General features: G+C 49.7%; 1 protein-coding gene across 1 annotated transcript; it reads left to right on the top strand.

Moving 5' to 3' along the window:
- The first annotated feature begins 4,970 nt into the window (after positions 1–4,970).
- Wdr5 (WD repeat domain 5) lies at positions 4,971–20,446 on the top strand. The gene is made up of 13 exons (XM_032902982.1): positions 4,971–5,145; positions 5,929–6,037; positions 6,323–6,396; positions 6,918–7,007; positions 7,166–7,255; positions 7,426–7,509; positions 9,971–10,026; positions 12,896–12,942; positions 16,213–16,288; positions 16,958–16,991; positions 17,303–17,377; positions 17,694–17,781; positions 18,673–20,446. The coding sequence occupies exons 1-13, from the start codon at positions 5,065–5,067 to the stop codon at positions 18,771–18,773; spliced, it is 1,005 nt and encodes a 334-aa protein (XP_032758873.1). The 5' UTR covers positions 4,971–5,064; the 3' UTR covers positions 18,774–20,446.
- The last annotated feature ends 703 nt before the right edge of the window (positions 20,447–21,149 follow it).

Genomic DNA, 21,149 nt, shown 5'->3' with positions numbered 1-21,149 from the left:
CTTCCAGGGCTGATCTTTCTCTTTTTTTAAAAGATTTATTTATTATCTTTAAGTACACTGTATCAGACACACCAGAAGAGGGCATCAGATCTCATTACAGATGGTTGTGAGCCACCATGTGGTTGCTGGGAATTGAACTCAGGTCCTCTGGAAGAGCAGTCAGTGCTCTTAACCTCTGAGCCCTCTCTCCAGCCCTCCAGGCTGGTGTTAAATTCAGGATGACCCTTGGACTTGTGATACTTCTGTCTCTAACTCCCTAATGCTTGTGCTGCTGTACTTGGTTAATGAGTGTTGGGGACTGAACCCAGGACTTCTTGGCATTCTATGCACACACTCTACTTGGATTTTTAGCAATTCCTTTGGTTGGAATTGCTAAAATTGGCCCTTAGGAAGAGCCAGGATGAGGATGGAGGTGGATGGGTTTGAATGTCATCTGAGAGGTGGCAGTTCAGAATTAGATTTGGTTTCCAGTCCCATTAGCTGGGAAGACAGGGAGATGTTATTCTTACCATCTCATCCATCCCAATCTCTGCTCCATCCAGGGCTCCTGGCATAGGCCTGTTAGGCACACAGACCCATGCGAGCTGTTTTTGTTTCTTTAGAAGGAGATTCCAGGCCAATTGCCAGGCTTCTCGCACTCTTGTAGCTATGGCAACCACACACTATACACTCTCAAGCCTCCAATGCTCAGTCCCTTTGCACAGGCTCCCCACGTTATATTTGATGTTCCTAGACTGGAAGATGAGGCTGCACAGGCAGTGGCCACCTCCAAGAGAGTCTGAGACCATGTGAGTTAGTGCAGCAGACCTGGCTCCAGGTTCTCCTTATGTGTCTGTGTCTTCCTCTCTGGGTGTTTCCCCCATTAGTGACAGGAGTAGAGGTGGTCCACAGGAGCGAGGGCTGTGAATACTTTGCTAACTGCAGGCCAGAAAACCTGCCAGGGGCTATCTTGTGAAAATGAGATAGAGCCTTTAAAATGGAATGGAGCTTCAGAGCCATATGGGAGCTCAATTGTAGTGGATGCTGCGGCTGCCTGGAATGTGAGCGATGGACACCTACACTAAAGAACAAACTGCCTGGTTCCAGATGCATGCATAGCTGGGGAGGACTCGGAGCCCCTGTGTTAGGGACACTTGCCTTTCCTGTCCACAGTTTTGTTTGTCTTCTAAGTCAGGTAGCTCCTCTCTTTTTAGCATGCATGCTCCCTTCTTTCCTGCCTTCCCTGGACACGCAGGGGAGCTTTTCCTGCAGCGATAGTTCCTAAGACCTTTTTCTGAGTGTGGGGGTGCACAGCAGAGTCTCTTTGTGGCCCAGCTTAGAAGAGAGGCAAGTATGTTCAATTTGAGCTGTGGCTTGCAGTGGCAGGAAGCCCCCGCCCTGCGGTAGGCAGGGGAGACCGCAGGCGCTCCGGACTTCCGGACCTCGTGGACGTCCACCAGTGGCACTAAGAGGGTTTCCGAGAGTCCAGGGCAGGCACAGGCCAGGACAGGCAGGCTGCTATTAGCTTGGCGACATAGCCTGGAATTTAACAGGAAAGGCACATAAGCACATTTTTACCCATCTTTAACTGCAGAGAGTTCCGGTCTGCAGGCACTGAAAACTAGTGGCGGTCAAATAGGAAGCAAGAATCATAGGTGGGCCCTTTAAGGCGCTCCGCCTCCTCTAATTTTTCTGACCCTCGTCGCCGCCCGTTGCCCCGCCCCCTCGCGCACGCGCAATCCCTCCCGCCTCCCGCGCCGCGGCCGACTAGTCCACCAGATCGTCTGCTCTCGCGCGCAGGGCCAGCCGACGCGACGCCAGAGCGCCCGGCCCCGCCGCCGCGGCCCCGGCAGGTAAGGGAGTGACCCGGTCCTGCGGGCGCGAGGGGGGCGGCGACCACGAGGGCCCACGGGCTTCGGGATCCACAGCGCCGCACGTGTTCCGTGGGCCTCGGGCCGGGCCCGGCGCCGCATTTGTGGCCGCGCCCCGACCCCGCCGCCCCTTGTGGCCGCCACGGCTCGCTACTTCCACTGCGGCCCCTGCTGCGCCCCTAGACCCGTAGCCCTGCGAGCTCCTCGTGGCTCACACCTCAGGCTGGCATCCCTGGGAGTGGGGACACCCAGCTAGCATCTCTCAGGTTTCCTTGGCCACTTGGCGCTTTCGTGCTGCCACCACAACCTTCACCTGTGTCCTAGTGCAAGTTTCTCTACCTGACTAGGGCTGACTGTGGTCAAGTGGGTTTTGAGCACTGTCTGGGTCAGCCAGGCAGTTGAGAGTACAGTGGTGTGAAGCCAATGGTACTAGGACCTAGGGGTATCCAGTAGTCCAGAGAGGATGGGTTGGAGCTCTTTGTTGGGTTACCTACTGCACTCACCTGAGTGACTGGACCATTCTGTCTTCCCATACTTGTGTGTACTCAGTGTCTAAGGCGGAAACCAGGAATCTGCATTTGATTGGAGGGAGACTGATGGCTGCTGCCCTTCCATGATCACGTTCACTGCAGTGTAAAGCTGCGGTTGCCAGTTAACTGCCTCCTTTGTGGGCCGTGGAGGCAAGCTCCAAACCACCTGCTGAGGATCCTGCTTAACACACCGCCCTCCCAGAGCTGTCCTCTCCAAGTCCTGCTTTCCGGTGACCTTAAAACAGAAGACCTGAGTGCTCTCTGTCTTGGACTCTACCCAGTGGAATTGGAAATTGGTTTCCTTTGAGACGGTTTCAGGTTGGTGCTGGCTTCACATTTAACTACTTTGAATTCCCGAACCTCCTGAATGCTGTGAGGTAGATTGGCTAATGCTAATGTTCTTTCTTTTCTTTTTCCTTTTTTTGGTTGTTTGTTTGGGGCTGTGAACTTATTAGAGCTGGGATTAAAGTGTGGTGCACACCCAGTGTCTTCCTTCATATGTTAATATTTGGCTTCCTGAAAGAATCAGTTTATAAAGGGTGGGATTGTTTGGGCAGGGTTGGGTATCTTTGTGCTTGTTTTGCAAGGCCATTCACGCGAGGCTAGGTGAATCTCTTTATGTGCTAAAAGACACTGCTTAGTTCCTAGAGACTTCCTACCCAAGAGATCTGCCCTGCTCCCTTGCCCTTTCATTTCCCTGGAGCAGGGAGATGTGGTTGGACTTTCTATCTCATTACTTAACATCTTCTCAGGTCCTCTTGCTACCTGTATGGTCCACAAACGTGTTGGCTCTGGGAACTCATGGCCTTATAGTTGCGTTAAGCAGCTTCAGGTCAGGCCTGGTGGTTAATTTATGCCTATTACACCAACCATACTGCGGCTATTGAGGCAGGATTTTGAATACTGGTGCATAGCAAGACCCTGTCTCCAAAAAGCTAAAAACACCAAGCAGCTGGTATTTCCTGGGCACAAGAGCTTTGCTTTGTGGAGGGACCCAGGCAGGGGACCTACCCCTAGTTGGATCCTTGCACCTGGGCTTGAGCTACAGCAGAATTTGACTTTGGTGGAGCAGGCTACACCTGTGCCCTGTGTGGTGGGTGTTACTGTTCCTTCCTAGGATTGAAGACTGAGGCTTTGGTCTCTTTTGGTGTTGTCTCCTCTTAGTCTCCCGTGGGGTCTGTGTGAGGTGTCAGGTTTAGTCTCAAAGCCAGGCTGTGCATCGTGATTTCTCCTTACACTGATGGCTGAGGGATTATGATGGCCAGTGATGTTTGCATGTCTTAGGAGCGCTCCATTGGAGGAGCACTAACTCACTTCCCAGTCACGGGATGGCCTGTAAACTGTAGGAAGTTGTTGCAGTTGCACTGCTGAAGGGAGTAACTGCTTTCCCTCAGCTCTGCAGCTTCTTCTGGTGCAGTTTCTCTGATGTTCTTCCTGCTACTCCTGGGAGGTTTCATATGGGGGCGGTGTCTACTTTGCTGTACTCTTTCTTGTAGCTCTTTTTTATAGTACTCTGTGCAAGAGTCCTTGAGCTCTGTATGCTCTTAGCATTGTAGAAGGCAGTTTGCAGCCTGTGAGGTCAAAGAGCCGAGGTGGAGGCCACCAGGTACAGACAAGACTCCTGTGTTTCCTCAAATTCTTTGGGTATATTTTAGAATTTGCCTGAGTTCCCAAACTTCTGCACAGAAGGTTTACTCTTGTCACTTGACCTGTTGTTTCTGTTAGAAAGCCTTTTAAAAACCTGTATCAAGGAATCTTTGAAGCAGAGCTCACATTCCGGTACACATCTGTATACTGCAGTGGGAAGCCTTCTTGAAGCTTAAGTCTTAGGCTCACAGAAGGTTCAAGAGTAGACCATCCATCACACAGAGCACCTGAAGCTGCAGCCTCGGGACAGTTATCCCCAGCTTGGAGCAGTTTATTTGTTGTAGGGTTCAGTGCAGCGGTCATGTTCTTTTTTTTACCCGTTTTCTTGGGAATATTTTTATTTTTATTTTGTTTGAGTACAGTGTAGCTGTCTTCAGACACACAGAAGAGGGCATCAGATCTCATTACAGATGTGGTTGCTGGGCCTTGTACTCAGGACCTTTGGAAGAGCAGTCAGTGCTCTTAACTACTGAGCCATCCCTCCAGCCCTAGAGTCACTGTTTTTTGTGGGGGGTGAGGTGGTCTTATGCATGTTAGGTGAACACTCTTCTATGAACAGCTCAGTCCCAAGAACCTTTTTGTTGTTTTGAGACAGGATTTCTTCGGTGTAGCCCTGACTGTTCTGGAGTTCACTCTTTAGACCAGGCTGGCTTCAAACTTACAGATACACCTTCCTCTGCCTCCCGAGTACTGGAATTAAAGGTGTGTACCACCACACCAGGGCAAATTTTATTTTACTTTGGTTTTCCCCTCTTTATGTAAATCCGTGTACCTTGTGCATGCTGTCTACAGAGGCCAGAAGAGGGTGTCAGATTCTCTGAGCTGGACGCACAGATAGTTGTAAGCCCACAAGTGGGAATCAGACTTGGTCTTCTGGAACAGCATTTGGTAGCCTAACAACTGAGCCATTTCTCCAACAACCTTTATTAAAGAGAGGATTTGTTTATAGGTCCCATACTATAGAGTACGGGTTAGCTGACGGCCTCTTCCATTGTGACTCCCTCTTCACGGTGTCCTGCCCTGTGGGCTTCAGAGCCATGGCCACGGAGGAGAAGAAACCAGAGACAGAGGCTGCAAGAGCACAGCCCACTCCTTCCTCATCAGCCACACAGAGCAAGGTATGTCCCACCGGGACCACTGTGGTAGACAGGATGGAGAGAGTCTCAGGGACCTTATTTCATTAGTCTAGACTTCTCTGCCCAGTGAGGTATGCTGTCAGTTTCTGAGCACACAGCAGTGGTCACATAGAGCAGCTAGGTGTACACCAGGGAGTCCCAAACCTAAGATGATGGGGGATTTTATCAAAAAGTGCAGTTTGTTTTGAGGCGGAGTCTCCCTATAGTCCTGGCGGGTGAGCAACTCATCATGTAGACCAAACTAGTATGGAACTTACATAGATTTGCTTGCCTCTGCCTCCCTCTCCCTTCCATGTACTGGGATTAAAGACATGCACCACCGTATCTGGCCAAAAAAAATTACAGATTCTTGGTGTGCTAAAGGTAGGGATGCCAGGGAAAGTGGGAGCTTTGAGGAGAAGTGATAGGTTCACGCTGACAGTTTGAAGGGTGACATCAGAGAAGGTTGTAGTAAGGTTTTTTTTATAAATTTTTTAAAGATACATTTATTTATTTTATGTATATGAGTACACTGTAAATTCAGACACACCAGAAAAGGACATCAGATCCCATTACAGGTGGTTGTGAGCCACCATGTGGGTGCTGGGAATTGAACTCAGGACCTCTGGAAGAGCAGTCAGTGCTCCTAACCGCTGAGCCGTCTCCAGCCCCTGTAGTAAGTTCTTGTGTATGAGATTGGAACCAGCCGTGCTTGATTACACTTTGGGCATCGAGAGAGTTGATTGGTGTTAGTTGCCTCTGGCTAATCCAAACTGTTTCCCACAGCCTACACCTGTTAAGCCAAACTATGCCCTGAAGTTCACCCTGGCTGGCCACACAAAAGCTGTGTCCTCTGTGAAGTTCAGCCCCAACGGGGAGTGGCTGGCAAGTTCCTGTGAGTATCCTTCAGTCCTTTGCTGGTGGAGAGGCTGTCTGAGCTTTGTGGGAGGAGGGAGGATGAGGAGACCGGACTGTGTTACTTGTCCCTGGTCTCTGGGTTCTCCGCATTCAGCATGTTTGTATGGAACTGAAGTAATTGCCTGTTCATAGGCTACTGCCACTTTGCAGTAAGGGAGGTACCTCCGTGCCCACATTTAATTCATTGAGTGGCCCAGGCCTTACTTTAGGGGACTTAATAGCCACAACCTTCTCTGACCCAACTCCCTTCCATTCCTTTCAGCTGCTGATAAACTCATTAAAATTTGGGGAGCATATGACGGAAAGTTTGAGAAAACTATATCTGGTCACAAACTGGTAGGTTTCCTACGAGGTGTACTAGGTGTTGAGCAGGGTGGCTGGGTGCCCTGGCTGTCCTGTGACTTTCTCAGGCTGGCCTTCAACTTGGAGATCCAAACTTGGATAGCTTGCTGCCTTTGCTTCTAACTCTCTAGTGCAGGCGTTTAAAGGTGTGCACCATCACTTGGCTTATCGGGACTGTTAAGTCTAGTGGGTTCTGGGTCTTACTGAGTAGTCCCAGGTTGGTCTGGAACTGCAGTCCTGTCTTAAGAATCAGGCTTGTACTAGCACACCTGGCCTCCTTATATTTTTAGTGTAAGCACAAGCACTTTGAGCCTCCACAGGTGAGTGAGTCTAAGAAGTTGGCAGAGCTGAGAGTAGTGGCCTCTGGCTCTGGGCCAGGTGTATTGTGCTAACACTGGCTGGATTTCCTGACAGCATGGTGCATAAATTAGTTCCAGCTGATCTTTTACTGGTCATTTGGATTTTGTTCCACAAGGTGGTAATCATATGTTTTTTTTTTTTTTTTCCTTCCCAAGGGAATATCTGATGTAGCCTGGTCATCAGATTCTAACCTCCTTGTGTCTGCCTCTGATGATAAAACTTTGAAGATTTGGGACGTGAGTTCCGTAAGTGACACTGATCTTCCAGGGAGTGCCTATAGTTGAGATGAGTTGGCTGTGTGGATGGCTGGTCTCGGGTAGGCCTTCAGATGTGCTACAAGTTTGTCTCTGGGTGTATAGCCCCTGGAAGTCACAGGCCTTGATATGTATGCTATGTGTTCTAGGGAAAGTGTCTGAAGACCCTAAAGGGCCACAGTAACTATGTCTTCTGCTGCAACTTCAACCCCCAGTCCAACCTCATCGTCTCAGGGTCTGTAAGTGCGTGGGTTTCTCCTCCAAGGGTGATGTGTACAGTGTCATATTCTGGTGCTTGGTTGGGGTAGGCAGTTTGGCTTCTAGGTGGGGGCAGGTTCTGGGTCTCAGGGATCACACTGTTGCTGCTCTGTTTCTGTAGAGTCACTTTAATGTCCTGTCTCACCTTTAGTTTGATGAAAGTGTGAGGATATGGGATGTGAAGACAGGGAAGTGCCTCAAGACTTTGCCTGCCCATTCGGATCCAGTCTCAGCCGTGAGTCCTCCTAACATGTTCTCAGCAGAATTCCCTCTGAATGGGTTAACTTGATTTGCTTACATGTAGCAGCATCCAAATGACCAGAGGCCCAGATACCTCTTGGCCCTGTGTGCTGTGGTACATGGGGATAATGGGGAGCCATGGGGCACTGTGTGGACTGGGAGGTAGGTAGATGACAGGGATTTTAAAGGGCGATGTCCTTCAATGGACTTTTTCAGAGTGAGGGTGACTGGCGAATAAGGGAACCATGAGAATTTTGAGTAGATTAGCTTTAATGAGTGTGGTAGGATTCTAGGGTTTCTATTTTTCCGATAAAACAGTGACCGAAAGCAGACTGAAGTGCTCTAAGTTGTGTTATCATTGCTGTGATGAAACACTATGATCAAAAAACAGGTTAGGGAAGAGTTTATTTTCTTTGTATTTCCATGTCGTAATTCATCACTGAAAGAAGTCAGGACAGGAACTCAAGCAGGGCTGAAGCCTGGAAGCAAGACTGATAGGCTGTGGAGGAGTGAGTGCTGCTAGCAGGGCGGTGCTGGCCCTCAGGCAGGGGCAGAATTTACTACAGAGTGAGTGAGTTCTAGGATGGCCTGGGCTGTCTACACAGAGAAGCCTTGTCTTGGAAAAGGAGGGGTGCTGCTTACTGGCTTGCTTTTCATGGCTCCCTCAGCCTGCTTCATATAGAACCCAGGACCACCAGCTCATTCTGCTGGGCCCTCTCCCATCAGTCACTAATTAGGAAAGGCTTGCCTATAGCCCAGCCTCAGGAAGGCATTTTCTCAGTTGAGCCTTCCTCTTCTCTAGCTTGTGTCAAGGTGACATAAAACTAGCCAGTACAAGAAGAAAAAAATTCTTTTTTTTTAAAGCCTGCTCTAGGATAGCCCTGGCTATTGTAGAACTCAGTATGTACAGCAGTCTGGCCTTGAACTCAGAGATGGATCTAGCTGCCTTTGTGCCTTAAGGTTTTATGCTATGAACAGACACCAGGACCACAGGAACACATGTAAAGGACAACATTTCATTGGGGCTGGCTGACAGACAGTCCAGAGGTTTAGTCCATCACCATCATGATGGAAACATGGTGGCATGCTGGCAGACTGGTGCTGGAGGACTAGCTGAGAGTTCTACATCCAGATCAGCAGGCAGCAGGAAGAGAGTGGCACAGGGCTTGCTGTGCCTCAGCAAGCTATAGCCTCGGCCTGTGAGTTGTCATTGTATCCGTGTCCCCTTAACTGTTCATTGTGCCTCATCCCCAGCAGAGAGTCCTAGTAACTGGTCCAGGATGGTCTGAGTGCCCTGTGGGCTTGCTTGCTTGTTACTCCAAGGTGCTACCTGCACATCGGCTTCATGGAAAAGTCAGGTGCCCACGTTGACCCCTTACCCTATTATGTCTTAGTAAGAATTTGCTTGTGTATTGAAAATAGAGATAAGTGTGGATAGATCATTGCCTTAACTTAAGGAAAGGAGCACTATGTGACTTAGAGTTGTGGTTGAGTGACTGGTCAACAGGAGAGAGTGACCTCGGGCTCCAGTGCTGGCCCATCAGGTGTGTGACGGCAGAGGCCCTGGAACCTGACGGCTGCTGTAAGGTTTTTACATGCCTGTGAGCCCAAGGAGCTGAAGCTGGACATTTCTCAAGTCACCATGCATGCACTGAGAGTTCATTTGTAGAAAGGTTTACCTTGGGCTACGCCTATCAAAGACTAAGCGAAAGTTAAAGAAATTTGGGAGATAGACTCCGTTCTTGGCACTAAGATGTAAGCAGGACTGGAATGTGACCCAATATCTGGTGCCTGGGTAGAGTGCTTGCCCAGCATGCACCAGTCCTTGGGTTCCATCTCCAGTGTTGCATAAACATGGTTACACGTTTGTAACCCTAGCACTTTGGCAGAGGCAGGAGGATTAGGAGTTAGACGCCATAGCTGCATAGTGGATTCAATCAGCCATAGCTACATGATTCTGTCTCAAAAAGAGAAGATGACAAACACTGAAAACAGTAAGTAATAAGGGCCTGGAGCTACCCGAAGGGCACCAGGGCTCACAGTGAAATTTGGATATTGGCCTGGACGAGCCACAGTTTATGGTGGCCTGGGTCTCATTGCTGGGACTGTAGACACAGCATCTGGAGTGGCATGAGGGAGCGCAGAGCACCTATGGACCGTTCCTGACTGAGCGTTTGCTCCCTGCTGGTGAGAAAGGAGGTCTCTACACTTAACACAAACACTCTCTCTCACTCTCACTCTCTCTCTCTCTCTCTCTCTCTCTCTCTCTCTCTCTCTCACACACACACACACACACACACACACACACACACACACACACACACGTTGTATTGGCCTTGTCAGTTTGTCAGGTGCTCAAAGGGAATCACAGTGACTGAGCTCTGTGGGCGGGATACCTTTGGATCCAGAGACACATACTAATTAGAAATCAGCTTCTCTTCCTCTCTGACTTACAGGTTCATTTCAATCGTGATGGATCCTTGATCGTTTCCAGTAGCTATGATGGCCTCTGGTGAGTGACTCTTCATGGAGTGAGTGGCCTGCTGTGTGCTGTTCCAGCTCTGTGCTGCAGCAAAAAGAGGAAACATGCCTTATCTTCCAGAAGCCTGGGCCCCACTGGTTGCAGGTCATTGACAGATCTGGTACAGAGTTCAGGGGGTGAGACGCTATGAAGGAGCTGGTGGAAATGTGGATGATTGGTGAGGCAACCCAGAGCAGAGTAGGAGCTGTGAGCTCCTTGCATGCCCTTGAGTGTGCCCTTTCAAAGCTGTAGAAAGTGAGTCAACGGGCTGAGCTCTTGTGCAGTGGTGCTGTGCATAGATCCCATGAGCTCTGGTCAGGTGAACCAGCAGACCCCATTGTGTGGGAGAGATGTGGTCTGTGCAGAGCTTTAGTGGTGGACAGCATTGTAGATATGACTGTAGATAGAAGTGCCTAGGGTTCTTCAGAAGACGGGAGAGTGCAGGTCACAGGCAGGCTTGGGAATACAGTGTGCTACTTGCACTTTGAGCTTGGAGACCTCATAACAGTATGTGTCGATGTTCCACAGAAGAGAGCAAGGTAAGTAGTGTGGTAGGTGAGTGAGGCACACTGCTTTATGTGTGGCGGGGATGATGGGCTGGCTGAATATCTTCACTCAGGGCCTTGGCTTGAGGTTGCAAAGACTTTGCTTGGATGCTATAAAAATACACCTAAAATGAAGTGTTCGAGCAGGGTGACATCTGTGCAGCAAAATCCTCATAATTGATTTGAAGGGCAGGATAGGGAAGAGGGGCCTAGAGTGAACCAAAGGAACTAGAAAGTTGGGTGCCCTAGCTAGCACTGCCACCAAAAGGCAGAAAGCAAAGCCTAGAACAACAGGGAGAGGTGTCGGGCCTCACAGCCCTGTGCTGCTGCAGCAGGTGGAGCTGAGCCTTGCTGCCATTGCTCAGCTGGAGCTCTGCCTTTGACTGCACAGGGCTGGGCTGGGACTTGGCTAAGCCGGTTGGCAACTTTACTTGTTTACTGGCCACATAGAGCGTTGAGTGATGCAAACTAAACATTTCCTCTGTTTGGGGGTGGCACAAACTTGAGCAAAGGGACAGTTCTTTGAAAAGATAAGTCCATTAAAGCTTGTTTCAGTTGGGCTAGCCCAATGTGTGTTAGTGTGCTTTCATTGTCATAGGCAGAGTAGCCCAAGAGACCCCAGGTAGAAGTACACTGGAAAGGAAGACAGAAAAATGGAGTGGAAACAGGAAACAGATATGTAATGCGTGTTTTGATAAGGTAGAACTAAAAGTTAAGACTAAAGATGAGCAATAGAGAGAAGGGTACCCTGAGTTCACAGAGGACTGGAAGACTCCAGCAGCCCACTGCATTTGGCCCTTCTTCCTAAGTGGACCCTGGAGAAAGACAGGAAGTGATGAATAGTCTAGAGTACTTTTGGGGTCCTGGGATCTTATAATTAATCAGTGATAGTCACATTTTGTGGTTCTGAAATTCAAATGCAGGCACTGGCACATAAAAACAAACTAAAAAGTCAACTATGTGGTCCTTTTTCCCTTGCCACATTGAATTCTTGCCATCCTCACTTGTCACTTGGAAAGTAAAGGTGAACATAGTACAGGCAGTAAGTGACAGGCCAGAATCGATTCCGAGTCTGCACAGCCCAGCCTCTCTGGAACCTCAGGACCTGCTGCTGTCCAGCAGGAAGGGTCAGACATTTGCCAGGATTCCTGGTGGCTGCTCTTTTCACTTGGAATGAACCAGGTAGATGATGGGGAAGTGCTAGCTAGGGCTATGATAGGAGAGGCGAGGAGCCGTGGAGAGCAAGACTGACTGAGCACACAGCCTGCAGAGGTCAGGATGGAGTTATGTCAGCATGCGCCTGTGTGGAGAATGCACTTGGATTTCAGTTCCTTAGTATTTTGCTTATTGAACAAAAGTGAGTTTAAAAAGCACCTATAGGATTCCAGTCATAGCAGCTTATGCCCTCTTTAAGGCTGAGGCGTGAGGCTCAAAAGTAAAACAGCCTGCAGAGGTGAGTCAGTGGGCCTGTGCTGAGGGACTGGGCGGGAAGCGAGGAGGGAGCAGACCAGCTGGTCCCAAGAGTGGAAGTCCCTGGGGAAGGGGGAGATGTGGAGAGGCTGCTGTTGGGGTCCTGCTGAGTGTTGAGAGGAGAGCCTGATTACCTCTCTGAGGAATGGTATAGGGCCTAGCCTGGGGAAGGCTGAGGATGAGTTACGGCATGGGAGGTCAGCTTGGGAAGAAGTACAGTTGCTGTTTGCTGTGCTGCCCCCATCCATCACCAAACACACACACAGGGAGTCGCTGTCCCCTTGCTGCCCCCAAACTTCCTCTGTAGACCAGTCTGGCCTTGAATTTGTTTCTGTCTCCTAAGTGCTGGGATTAAAGGGGTGCACCATTACCATATAGCGTGCGCTCTCTCGCTCGCTCTCTCTCTTTCTCTCTCTCTCTCGTTTTATTTACTTTATGTGTGTGAGTACACTGTTGTCTTCAGACACACCAGAAGGGGGAATCAGATTCTTTTACAGATGATTGTGAGCCACCATGTGGTTGCTGGGAATTGAACTCAGGACCTCTGGAAGAGCAGTCAGTGCTCTTAACTGCTGAGCCATCTCTCTAGCCCTATCTTTTCTCTTTAGAGACAGGGTCTGTATAATCCTAGCTAGAGTACAGGTGTCATCAGGTGAAGTCCTGAGTCCTATGCGTGCACATTCTATTCTCGCTCAGTCTCCAGAGACAGAGTGATTGTTAAGTCTGTGGGTGAAGGGCGAAGTGCAGCACTATGGGAATTGGGGGAAATGCCCTCCAGAGAGCGTGGGACCGATCGGTGACGGCGCTCACCAGCAATTCTCATACGTTATCTTCTTGCTTGACAGCCGAATCTGGGACACTGCCTCTGGCCAATGTCTGAAGACGCTCATTGGTGAGTGCTCTCTCTGGTGGGTTGTGGAGATGGGTGGCTGCCATGTCCTGGTGGTCCTAGAGTATTTGTTTTCAGGAAGTCATCTTTTCCTTCTGTCCTGGGTCCTTACTCTGCAGGACTTGTGGTCCTACTCTTCCTGACTACTAAAGCCACCCATGGAGCTTGCCCCACTGCCTCTCATACTCATGCGGGGTTAGTCCTTGGCATGGTTTACATCGTTGGATCGTGACTGTAGCTCTTTGGGGCCCTGCAGCCTCCTCTACCTGTGTTCCTTCTCTCCTGGAGTTGGGGACACATTACATGTTCAGTACTAGGATGTACTGCAAGGTGGGCAGGGTGTTGGCAGGACAGGTCTGGGCTCACAGGTGAGTGGGCTGGGAAGGGTGTTCCTTGGCTAGTCTGGAGCTCAGAACTGAGGTGAGCCAGGTAAAGGGTTGGCAGGCCCTGCTTCTTTACCACTCTGGCTTTGGGGGGTAGATTGGCCATTGTGGTAGTGGCTACCTCCCTAGACTACTAGGGAAACTAGTGTAGCTATTCTGGCCTACCAGGTTCTAGGATAGAATGTCTGAGTTAGCAGAGAAGATAGGAGCTCATTTAGGCCAGGCAATGTGGTGTGGGTGTGGTAACTTCTGACATTACTCTGGCCTGCAGATGGCGTGTACACCTTGTGTTTCCCTGTGCCCAACTCCTTTTTTTTTTTTTATTTCTTAGATTTATTTATTTTATTTATGTGAGTATACCATTGCTGTCTTCAGACACACCAGAAGAAGGCATTGGATACTATTAGGGACGGTTATGAGCCACCATGTGGGTGTTGGGAATTGAACTCGGGACCTCTAGAACCACTGAGCTATCTTTCCAGCCCCCTGTGCCCAACTCTTAGTGACATGCTCTCATTTAACACCCCTAGGCCCCTCAGCCATCACTTGTGTGATGTTCTCTCCAAAACAGCCACTTACTGCAGCTGTGAATAGTCTTCACTTAATAAGTTTGGGGACACAAACTTATTCACCCTGGAATATTGAGTTTTAAGTTCTTGTTGTGTGTCTACTCTTTGGCTTAACTGGTTTTTCAGAGCAGTCAGGTAGTAATGTCCTGTCCTAACCATCCCCCTCCTCAATCTTGTCTTCCAGGGACCTCTGGTGCTCTCTGGTAGCAGCTATTCCAACCCACACCTAGTACTCGTGTTATCAACACTTGTAAACATCTGCTACCTTTTGTCATCCTCCATTCGTAGGGCTGTGTCTTAGCTACAAAGGTCACTACTCAGAAAGCCGTGTAGTAAGTCTAGTCACCCCCCAGTATCTGGGAGAGCATTGTAAGACTTTCCATTGCTCCCAAAGTCCCCAGATGCTCGGCTCCCTTCTGTGAGATGATGCAGTGTTTGCACATGACATGTGTACTTTGTACTGTGGTTTAAAACACTGGGTATACAGTTGTAGCAGAGGCCAGGAGGTAGTGGTTGCTGTTGGAATGATGTGTAGGTACATATCCAGTTTAGACGCAGCCATCACAGGCGCTCCAACAGGTTGGTCACCACAGGGTGGGGAATGCTAGAGTTGGTTACACTTGCTTCAGTTAAACAACTGTCCTAGGGGGGTTGGGGATTTAGCTCAGTCAAGCGCAAGGCCCTGGTCCCCAGCTCCGAAAAAAAGAAAAGAAAAGAAAAAAAAAACTGTCCTAGGGAACAGTAAAATTCAGTTTCTTCGGGCTTTTGGTGTCCTCCACTTCCTCCCCTTCTCCTTCCCCTCTAAACATACAGGGTTTCTCTGTGAAGCCCTGGCTGGGCTGGAGCTCATGTTGTAGGCCAGGCTTGTCTTGAACTCAACAGAGATCTACCTGCTTCTCTGCTTCTGGAGTTCTGGGATTAAAGATTGTGATACCGTGCCCTGCAAAGTCTATCTTTTTTTTTTTTTTTTTTTTTTTTTAAATTGTGTGTGTGTGTGTGTGTGTGTGTGTGTGTGTGTGTGTGTGTGTGTGTGTGTGTGTGTGTGTCCGTCCATCCGTCTGGTCCATCCATGTCCCAATATATACATGTACATGTGTCACAGCACCCTTGGGGAAGTCAGAGAAAGCTTTTAAAGAGTTAGACTCTTCTACTATGGATCTTTTGGGTCTGTGCAGCAAACACGAGAGCCATCTCAGCAGCCGTTGAAACTTGTAGGTGCCCTGTTCTATACCTGCTGTTGGCTAAACCCTGGTCTGTGATGGACAACCAGGTACATAGCCAGGATTAGATTTGTGCAGACAGTGGGCAGTAAGGCCTAGCTTGAGGTAGGTAGGCCTATTTGGCCCAAGGTCTGTTTCTCTTCTTTCATATATTGAGGTTTAGACATTCTTTTGCAGGGGGTGAGGGGTTGTTCAGACAGTTTTTCTCTGTATTCCTGTCTGTCTTGGTACTCACTCTGTAGTCCATGCTGGCCTCAAACTCTGAGATTCGCCTCTCTTCTGGTCCCGGAATGCTGGGTGGGATTAGAGGTGTGGCACACGTCAGAGATTCCTGCAGGTGTCTGTTTCAGAGGTGGCCTGGGAAGGCACACAGGTATTGCTCCATGTCAGCTCAATTAATAGCCTTACGTGGCCTAGCTGGCCTTACTCTCTCATGTCCCTTTCAGTGTTTGTGACCAGTCACAAGAAGCGGAGCCCCCCTCTGAACCCCCCTGTGGTAATATGTGTCAGGATACACCAGTCTTTGTATGCACATTTTAAGGCCTGGTTGGCTTCCTGGGCTAGGCAGGCCCACCTCAGGACACACACTCCTTACCCAGTTGAGGGGCAGACCCCAGGCCCACTGTGCAGAAGGACATGGCAGCGAGCGCTGTGCCCTGGGAAGAAGCTTTTATGTGGGCACTTTGTTGGAGGCCTGGCTCCTCAGCAGTGCAACTCCACTTGCCAAATGCTGAGGCTAAAGTCAGCAGCCTGGTCTTCAGGAGGCAGAGGCACGGCCATCAAGAAAGGAGGAGAGCATGCTTGACTGAAGAATGAGAGGCTATCTGTAAGACCACCCTAGGTCAGGCAGCTTTCTTCAGGGGATCAGTTGAGCATTGCTGGAGAGCTTTGGGCCTCCTTTCATGTGTGGTGGAGGCCTGTATTGGCAGGGCACTGGGTGAAGACTTAAGAATGTGAACAGCCAGGGAAGGTGATGGATGTCAGAGCTCTTTGGTGTCCTTCAAGAGTGATGGTGGCAGGGGCATCACAGTCGACATGGGTAACTGGGAGCTGACTGCATCTCAGTTCTGCCAAGGGTCAGCCTGTCTGTCTTCTGTGTAGATGACGACAATCCTCCGGTGTCCTTCGTGAAGTTCTCTCCAAATGGCAAGTACATCCTGGCTGCAACTTTGGACAAGTGAGTGCTTTGGTTCCCTGAGAGCGATCTCACAGCTTTTGTTGGTGGGGTTCCTCTCCTCTTGTGTTGTTTCTTCTCCAAGTTGTCCAGTTGAGCTGTTTTATATCTGTGCATTAGAGCCTGTTCCTGGGTTGTGGGCTGAGGGGTTGAAGAAAGGACTGTCCACTCTAGTTTTAGTATGAGAAGGGTTTGAGGCCTAGGCTGTTCTGCCGATTCCCAGCCTCCAAGCATGTTCACGTAGCAGAATCTCACTGCCATACATGATGACCCCCTCTGGTGTACACTGTACAAGGTCTCCAAAGAACCATGCCTAGTTGGCTCTTGAGAGTTGCCTGATTGGCATTATCCTGGTTAGCCTCCCACTCCTTCCCCAAGGTCGACATGAGCCTTTTCCTGTGGAGAGAAACTGGCGTTTCTGGAGCCAACATGGTTTTCCACATTCTGCTTCTAGTTTTGGGAAGACAGCCAGCGATCTGTTTCTTCAGTCTGTCTCTGAGCTACAAGTATTAGGGTCCTTTTGTTTGCTCTTGTGTATCGTAGAGTGGCTGAACTTGGTGAACTAAAGGACCCTTTGTCCTGATACTCATGGTTGTTGAGATATGGTGGCATTAGGGGAGCAGGGCATGCCAAAGATGACCTGTCCTTCACTTTTACTCTCTTGTCTTTCAGCACACTGAAGCTCTGGGACTACAGCAAAGGGAAGGTGAGCTTCGGGCATGTGGCTTGTATGGCCTGCATGCCAGCCCCAGGTACCAGGGTGAGGGTGGTGTAGCTGACCCATGAGTTGTAGCAGGAGCGGCTCAGCCATCTTATTTGATGAGAGAGAATGGCACAGCTCCCTTTAAAGACATGTTTTCTGAATGACTAATCTGCAGGTCCAAGTCTGGGCCTTGTGTATGTCTAGAATGTTTTTAGAATATGTTCATGCTGTGGTTGATGTGTATACCCAGAATTTGGAATCCTCTGGAATGAAAGCTAACCGTAAGTGCTAACAGCGCACGCTCACCTTTTCAGTGCCTGAAGACATACACCGGCCACAAGAATGAGAAGTACTGCATATTTGCCAACTTCTCCGTGACAGGTGGGAAGGTGAGTTCCCACTGAGCTGCTCCTACCCTGCCAGCTCTCAGAGGCCACCCACCCCAGGTTGCTTCATGTCTTTATGAAGCGTCCCTCAGCCTATGGAACAAACCCAGACTTGCTGTTTTTGGATGGAGCTGTGATGTCTTACACTTGGATATGCTTGAAGATCTAAGATGAGGTGGTGACTGGATAGCTCCACTGACTGAGGGTGGCATGGGAGGCATTTAGAGTGACACCAGCCAGCTTACCTGTGCTGTCTACCCAGCATATAACCTGATGTCTTTATTGCCTGTCCTTGTTGGCTGCCTGCTTGCTGCTGCAGTGGATCGTGTCTGGCTCTGAAGATAACCTGGTATATATCTGGAATCTGCAGACCAAGGAGATCGTACAGAAGTTGCAGGGTCATACAGGTGGGCAGTCATTGCAGATGGGCCGCATGGGTAGGGGGAGCCCCTCAGCTCCCCAAGGTGCTTGGTTGTCTCTGGGGTTTAGAGACACACAAGCAAGTGTTGCTACTCTGTTCTCCCTGCCATCCCAGCCCTGCAGACCTGAGAGGCCTTGAAAGCAGCATTAAGGGCTCTTACCTAGAGTCCTGGGCCTGGTTGGCTTTGGGTCTTAAGTCGGACTCAAGCCTCCTGGGAGTACAGCTTGTTTTCCTCATTGGAGGAACAAGGCATAGGTACCTGGGGTCTGCAGCTGCTGGTACTAGGACTCAGCGAATATGGAGAGTGTCTAACCCACGTTTCCTGGAGGCTCCCGGCTCTTTCAGGGATGTTGGTTTTCCATCTGCTGGGCAAATGCTCAGCCTTGAGTGAGTACAGCTATGGAGCTTATTTTAGTTCTTGCCTGCCCACTTTCTGAAAGAGGGCAGGGATATCAGATGCTCCTTTGTAGTGCTAAGGAGTGGAGGGCTCTTTTTCTGAAAGAGCAGTTGTCTTTGGCTGGGATTGGCCACATTTGCTGTGGAACCTGAGGGAATAGGCAGAGTTAGTGGACCTCACGTGCCATCCTTTAATGTCTGTCTCCCTGCTCAGGTGTGTGGTCACCTCTTGCTCAGGTAGAACAACCTCATAAATAGTGGGCAAGTGGGCGTAGTCAGCCCTGAGACCAGTGAGGAGGCCAGGTAGACAGAAGTGAGGACCCTTGGATCCTTACCAAGCAGAGCAAGGCTGAGGTTCTTGGTGCTATTCCTGGCGTTCTGAGCATCCCCTAAGCCGTGCGGTGCTCCCTGTGCTCCTGTGGGTGGTGAGGCGTGTGCTGCTACTGCTTCTCCTGGAGTGACTGACTAGCTCTGCTTTCAGATGTCGTGATCTCCACGGCCTGTCACCCAACAGAGAACATCATTGCCTCGGCAGCGTTAGAGAATGACAAAACAATCAAACTGTGGAAGAGTGACTGCTAAGCCCTGGCTCCAAGGGAGACTTCAGGAAGCCACCCAGATTGGCAAGAAACACATGTGGGGCAGAGGCGTGGGGCCAGGTTGGGCTGACAGGCTTGGTGCACCTCCTCTCTGAAGATGTCGGGCCAAGGGCGTGCATACCACCGAGTCTTGATAGCCACTGTGATATTTCTTGCCAATTCTGTCTCTGCCTGGGGAAGTTCCTGGTCTGTTCTGTGCTCAGAGGCAACAAATTTTTTAATTTTTTATTACAAGAGTGAGTTCAACTCCTCATGGGTTGTTTTTCTCTGTAATTGTTGTTTTTGGTATTGTATTGCCCAGTGCACACACTGGAACAGGACCTACAGCCCTACTCCCATTCCCTGCCTCCAGCCCTGGCCTGCTTGTTCAAGTTCCCTACCTGTAATAGTACCCAATGTGCTTCCATGAGTTTCTGGAAACACAGAAAGGTTGTAAGTTGTATCCGTGTCAAGTCCCTTTGTTTTTTTGGAGTTCATAGGTCAACACTGACCTCTCAGTGGTTGCAGTGTCCCCTTGTCTCACTGGTATCACTCAGTAAAGCCACACACTGTAATAAAAGGTGGGTATGGACTGGGTGTGGCCCTGAGTTCTGACAGAGCTCTTCACATCTGGGCTTTAGAACATACCCCCTCCCGGCAGGATTGGAAAAGTCTCTGGGAGGTGGGTCCTGCTGGGCCTCCTCTTCCCCGTGACTGTGTGGGCACTAAGTGTTTCGAGAGGAAGAACCTCAGTTGAGAGAGTGGAAGGAAGGAAGTCTTGGAAAGGCACCATGTAGTGAGGTTCTGGACCCTCTTTATCTCTGTATGAGGTTCAGGGTCACCTGTGCAGGAGGGAGAAGTTCAATTTGGTGCTTGCCTCAGCAGATACAGCCTCCTGCCTTGGCCTCTGAATCCACCAAACCTCTCTTAGCCCTTGCTCCAAATGGATCCTCAGGTGACCAGGCTAGAAAGAGATAATGGCCAAGCTAGAACTGCACAGCATTTTCACAACTGCTTCTGGCCAAACCCAGGTGGCCTGACACGAAGCAGACTGCAGAGGGTCTGAGTCCAGGTGGGTGGGTGAGGCTGCTGGGCACAGGCACAGGCGGAAAGGAGATTCTGGGTTTGCTCTGGTTGTGGCAGCTTGCGAGGTCAATACTGATACGTATTGAAGCCAGGTCGCCCTGGTCAGTAGCTGCTCTACTCTGCCTTTGCTGAGACCTGTCCCCAGCTGTGGTCCTCTTGGCCCTTCCTCTGCTCCATCATGGCACAATTAAGAATCCAAAGGTGTTGGAAAAGGACCCCCACACACATACATACCAGTACATTGTCTCTTCCTTGAGGGAGGTGATGTGCACATGGACTGTCACATTGAAGAAGCCATTGTTAAAGGGTGGCTTGTCACACTGACGTGGGTTCTGTGGCCCCTGGCATCTATGGGTAGTTGTGCCTGGTTTCTGGTCAGTGTTGTGGGCATGTTGCTGGGGTTTCTGGAGGGGTGGTGAGGTCTTTCCAGCTGTGGCCCGGTGTGCGGCCCCTCCTGAGGGAGGGAGCTTGCTTGCCATGTTGAGCGCAGTATCCCCAAGTATAGTTTATTTTTTCTACAGTTGAACTCTGTTGTAGATTTATGTAAAAATACATTCTCTTTTTAAAAATAAAGATTTTCATGTCTTGTAACTTTGTTCCATTTTTAAAGGAATTAATTTTGTGTGCATACATTAGGTGTGTGTGAAGGTCAGGACAACCTGTCATTCCCTTTTACCATGTGGGTCCCGGAATAGGACCCAGTTCACCAGAGTTAGGTCATTTGGCTGGCACTTAAGAATTTATTTAGCAGAGCACACCGTTAGTTACAGTACTCAAGAGGCATGCAGGGTCTAAGTTCAAGGCCAGCCCTGTCCATGGAGCTAGTGCCAGGATCACACAAACTATGTCTCAAATAACCAAAGGAGGACATTTTTTAAGTTTTCTTAGGTGATGCATGCCAATAATCTCAACACTGGATATTTGAGAGTTCAAGACCAGCCTGGGCTATGTAATGAGACCCAGTCTGAAAAACAGTCCCCCCCGCCCTTCCCCCCCAGATGTATATGAGTACACTATAGCTGTTAGAAGAGGGTATTGGATCCCATTGCTTGCTGGGAATTGAACTCAGGACCTCTGCAAGAGCCATGTGTCCAGCCCCCGAAGCCCTAAAAATTGGCTTTTTTTTTGGTAATGTGCATATATGTGGGGGTTCACGAGTGTTTTAGATTGATGCCAAATCTTCCTTGATAGCTCTCCACCTCAGCTCTCTTGAAACCAGAGCTTTTCAATTTGGCTAGTCTAGCCAGGCAACATACTTTGGGACCCTTGCTAGTCTCTAAGTGCTGGGAGGGCA

This window comes from Rattus rattus, chromosome 5 (genome assembly GCF_011064425.1).
Source record: "Rattus rattus isolate New Zealand chromosome 5, Rrattus_CSIRO_v1, whole genome shotgun sequence".
Taxonomy (NCBI): domain Eukaryota; kingdom Metazoa; phylum Chordata; class Mammalia; order Rodentia; family Muridae; genus Rattus; species Rattus rattus.
Note: the sequence above shows the minus strand (reverse complement) of the source record. Positions and strands in the feature narration are given on the sequence as shown.

Excerpts from the sequence above, each read along its gene's own strand:
- Wdr5 (XM_032902982.1), top strand. The coding sequence starts at position 5,065 with ATGGCCACGGAGGAGAAGAAACCAGAGACAGAGGCTGCAAGAGCACAG. Across the intron at positions 10,027-12,895 it reads AGTAGCTATGATGGCCTCTG|CCGAATCTGGGACACTGCCT; the intron begins GTGAGTGACTCT and ends CTTGCTTGACAG. Across the intron at positions 16,289-16,957 it reads CTGGCTGCAACTTTGGACAA|CACACTGAAGCTCTGGGACT; the intron begins GTGAGTGCTTTG and ends CTTGTCTTTCAG.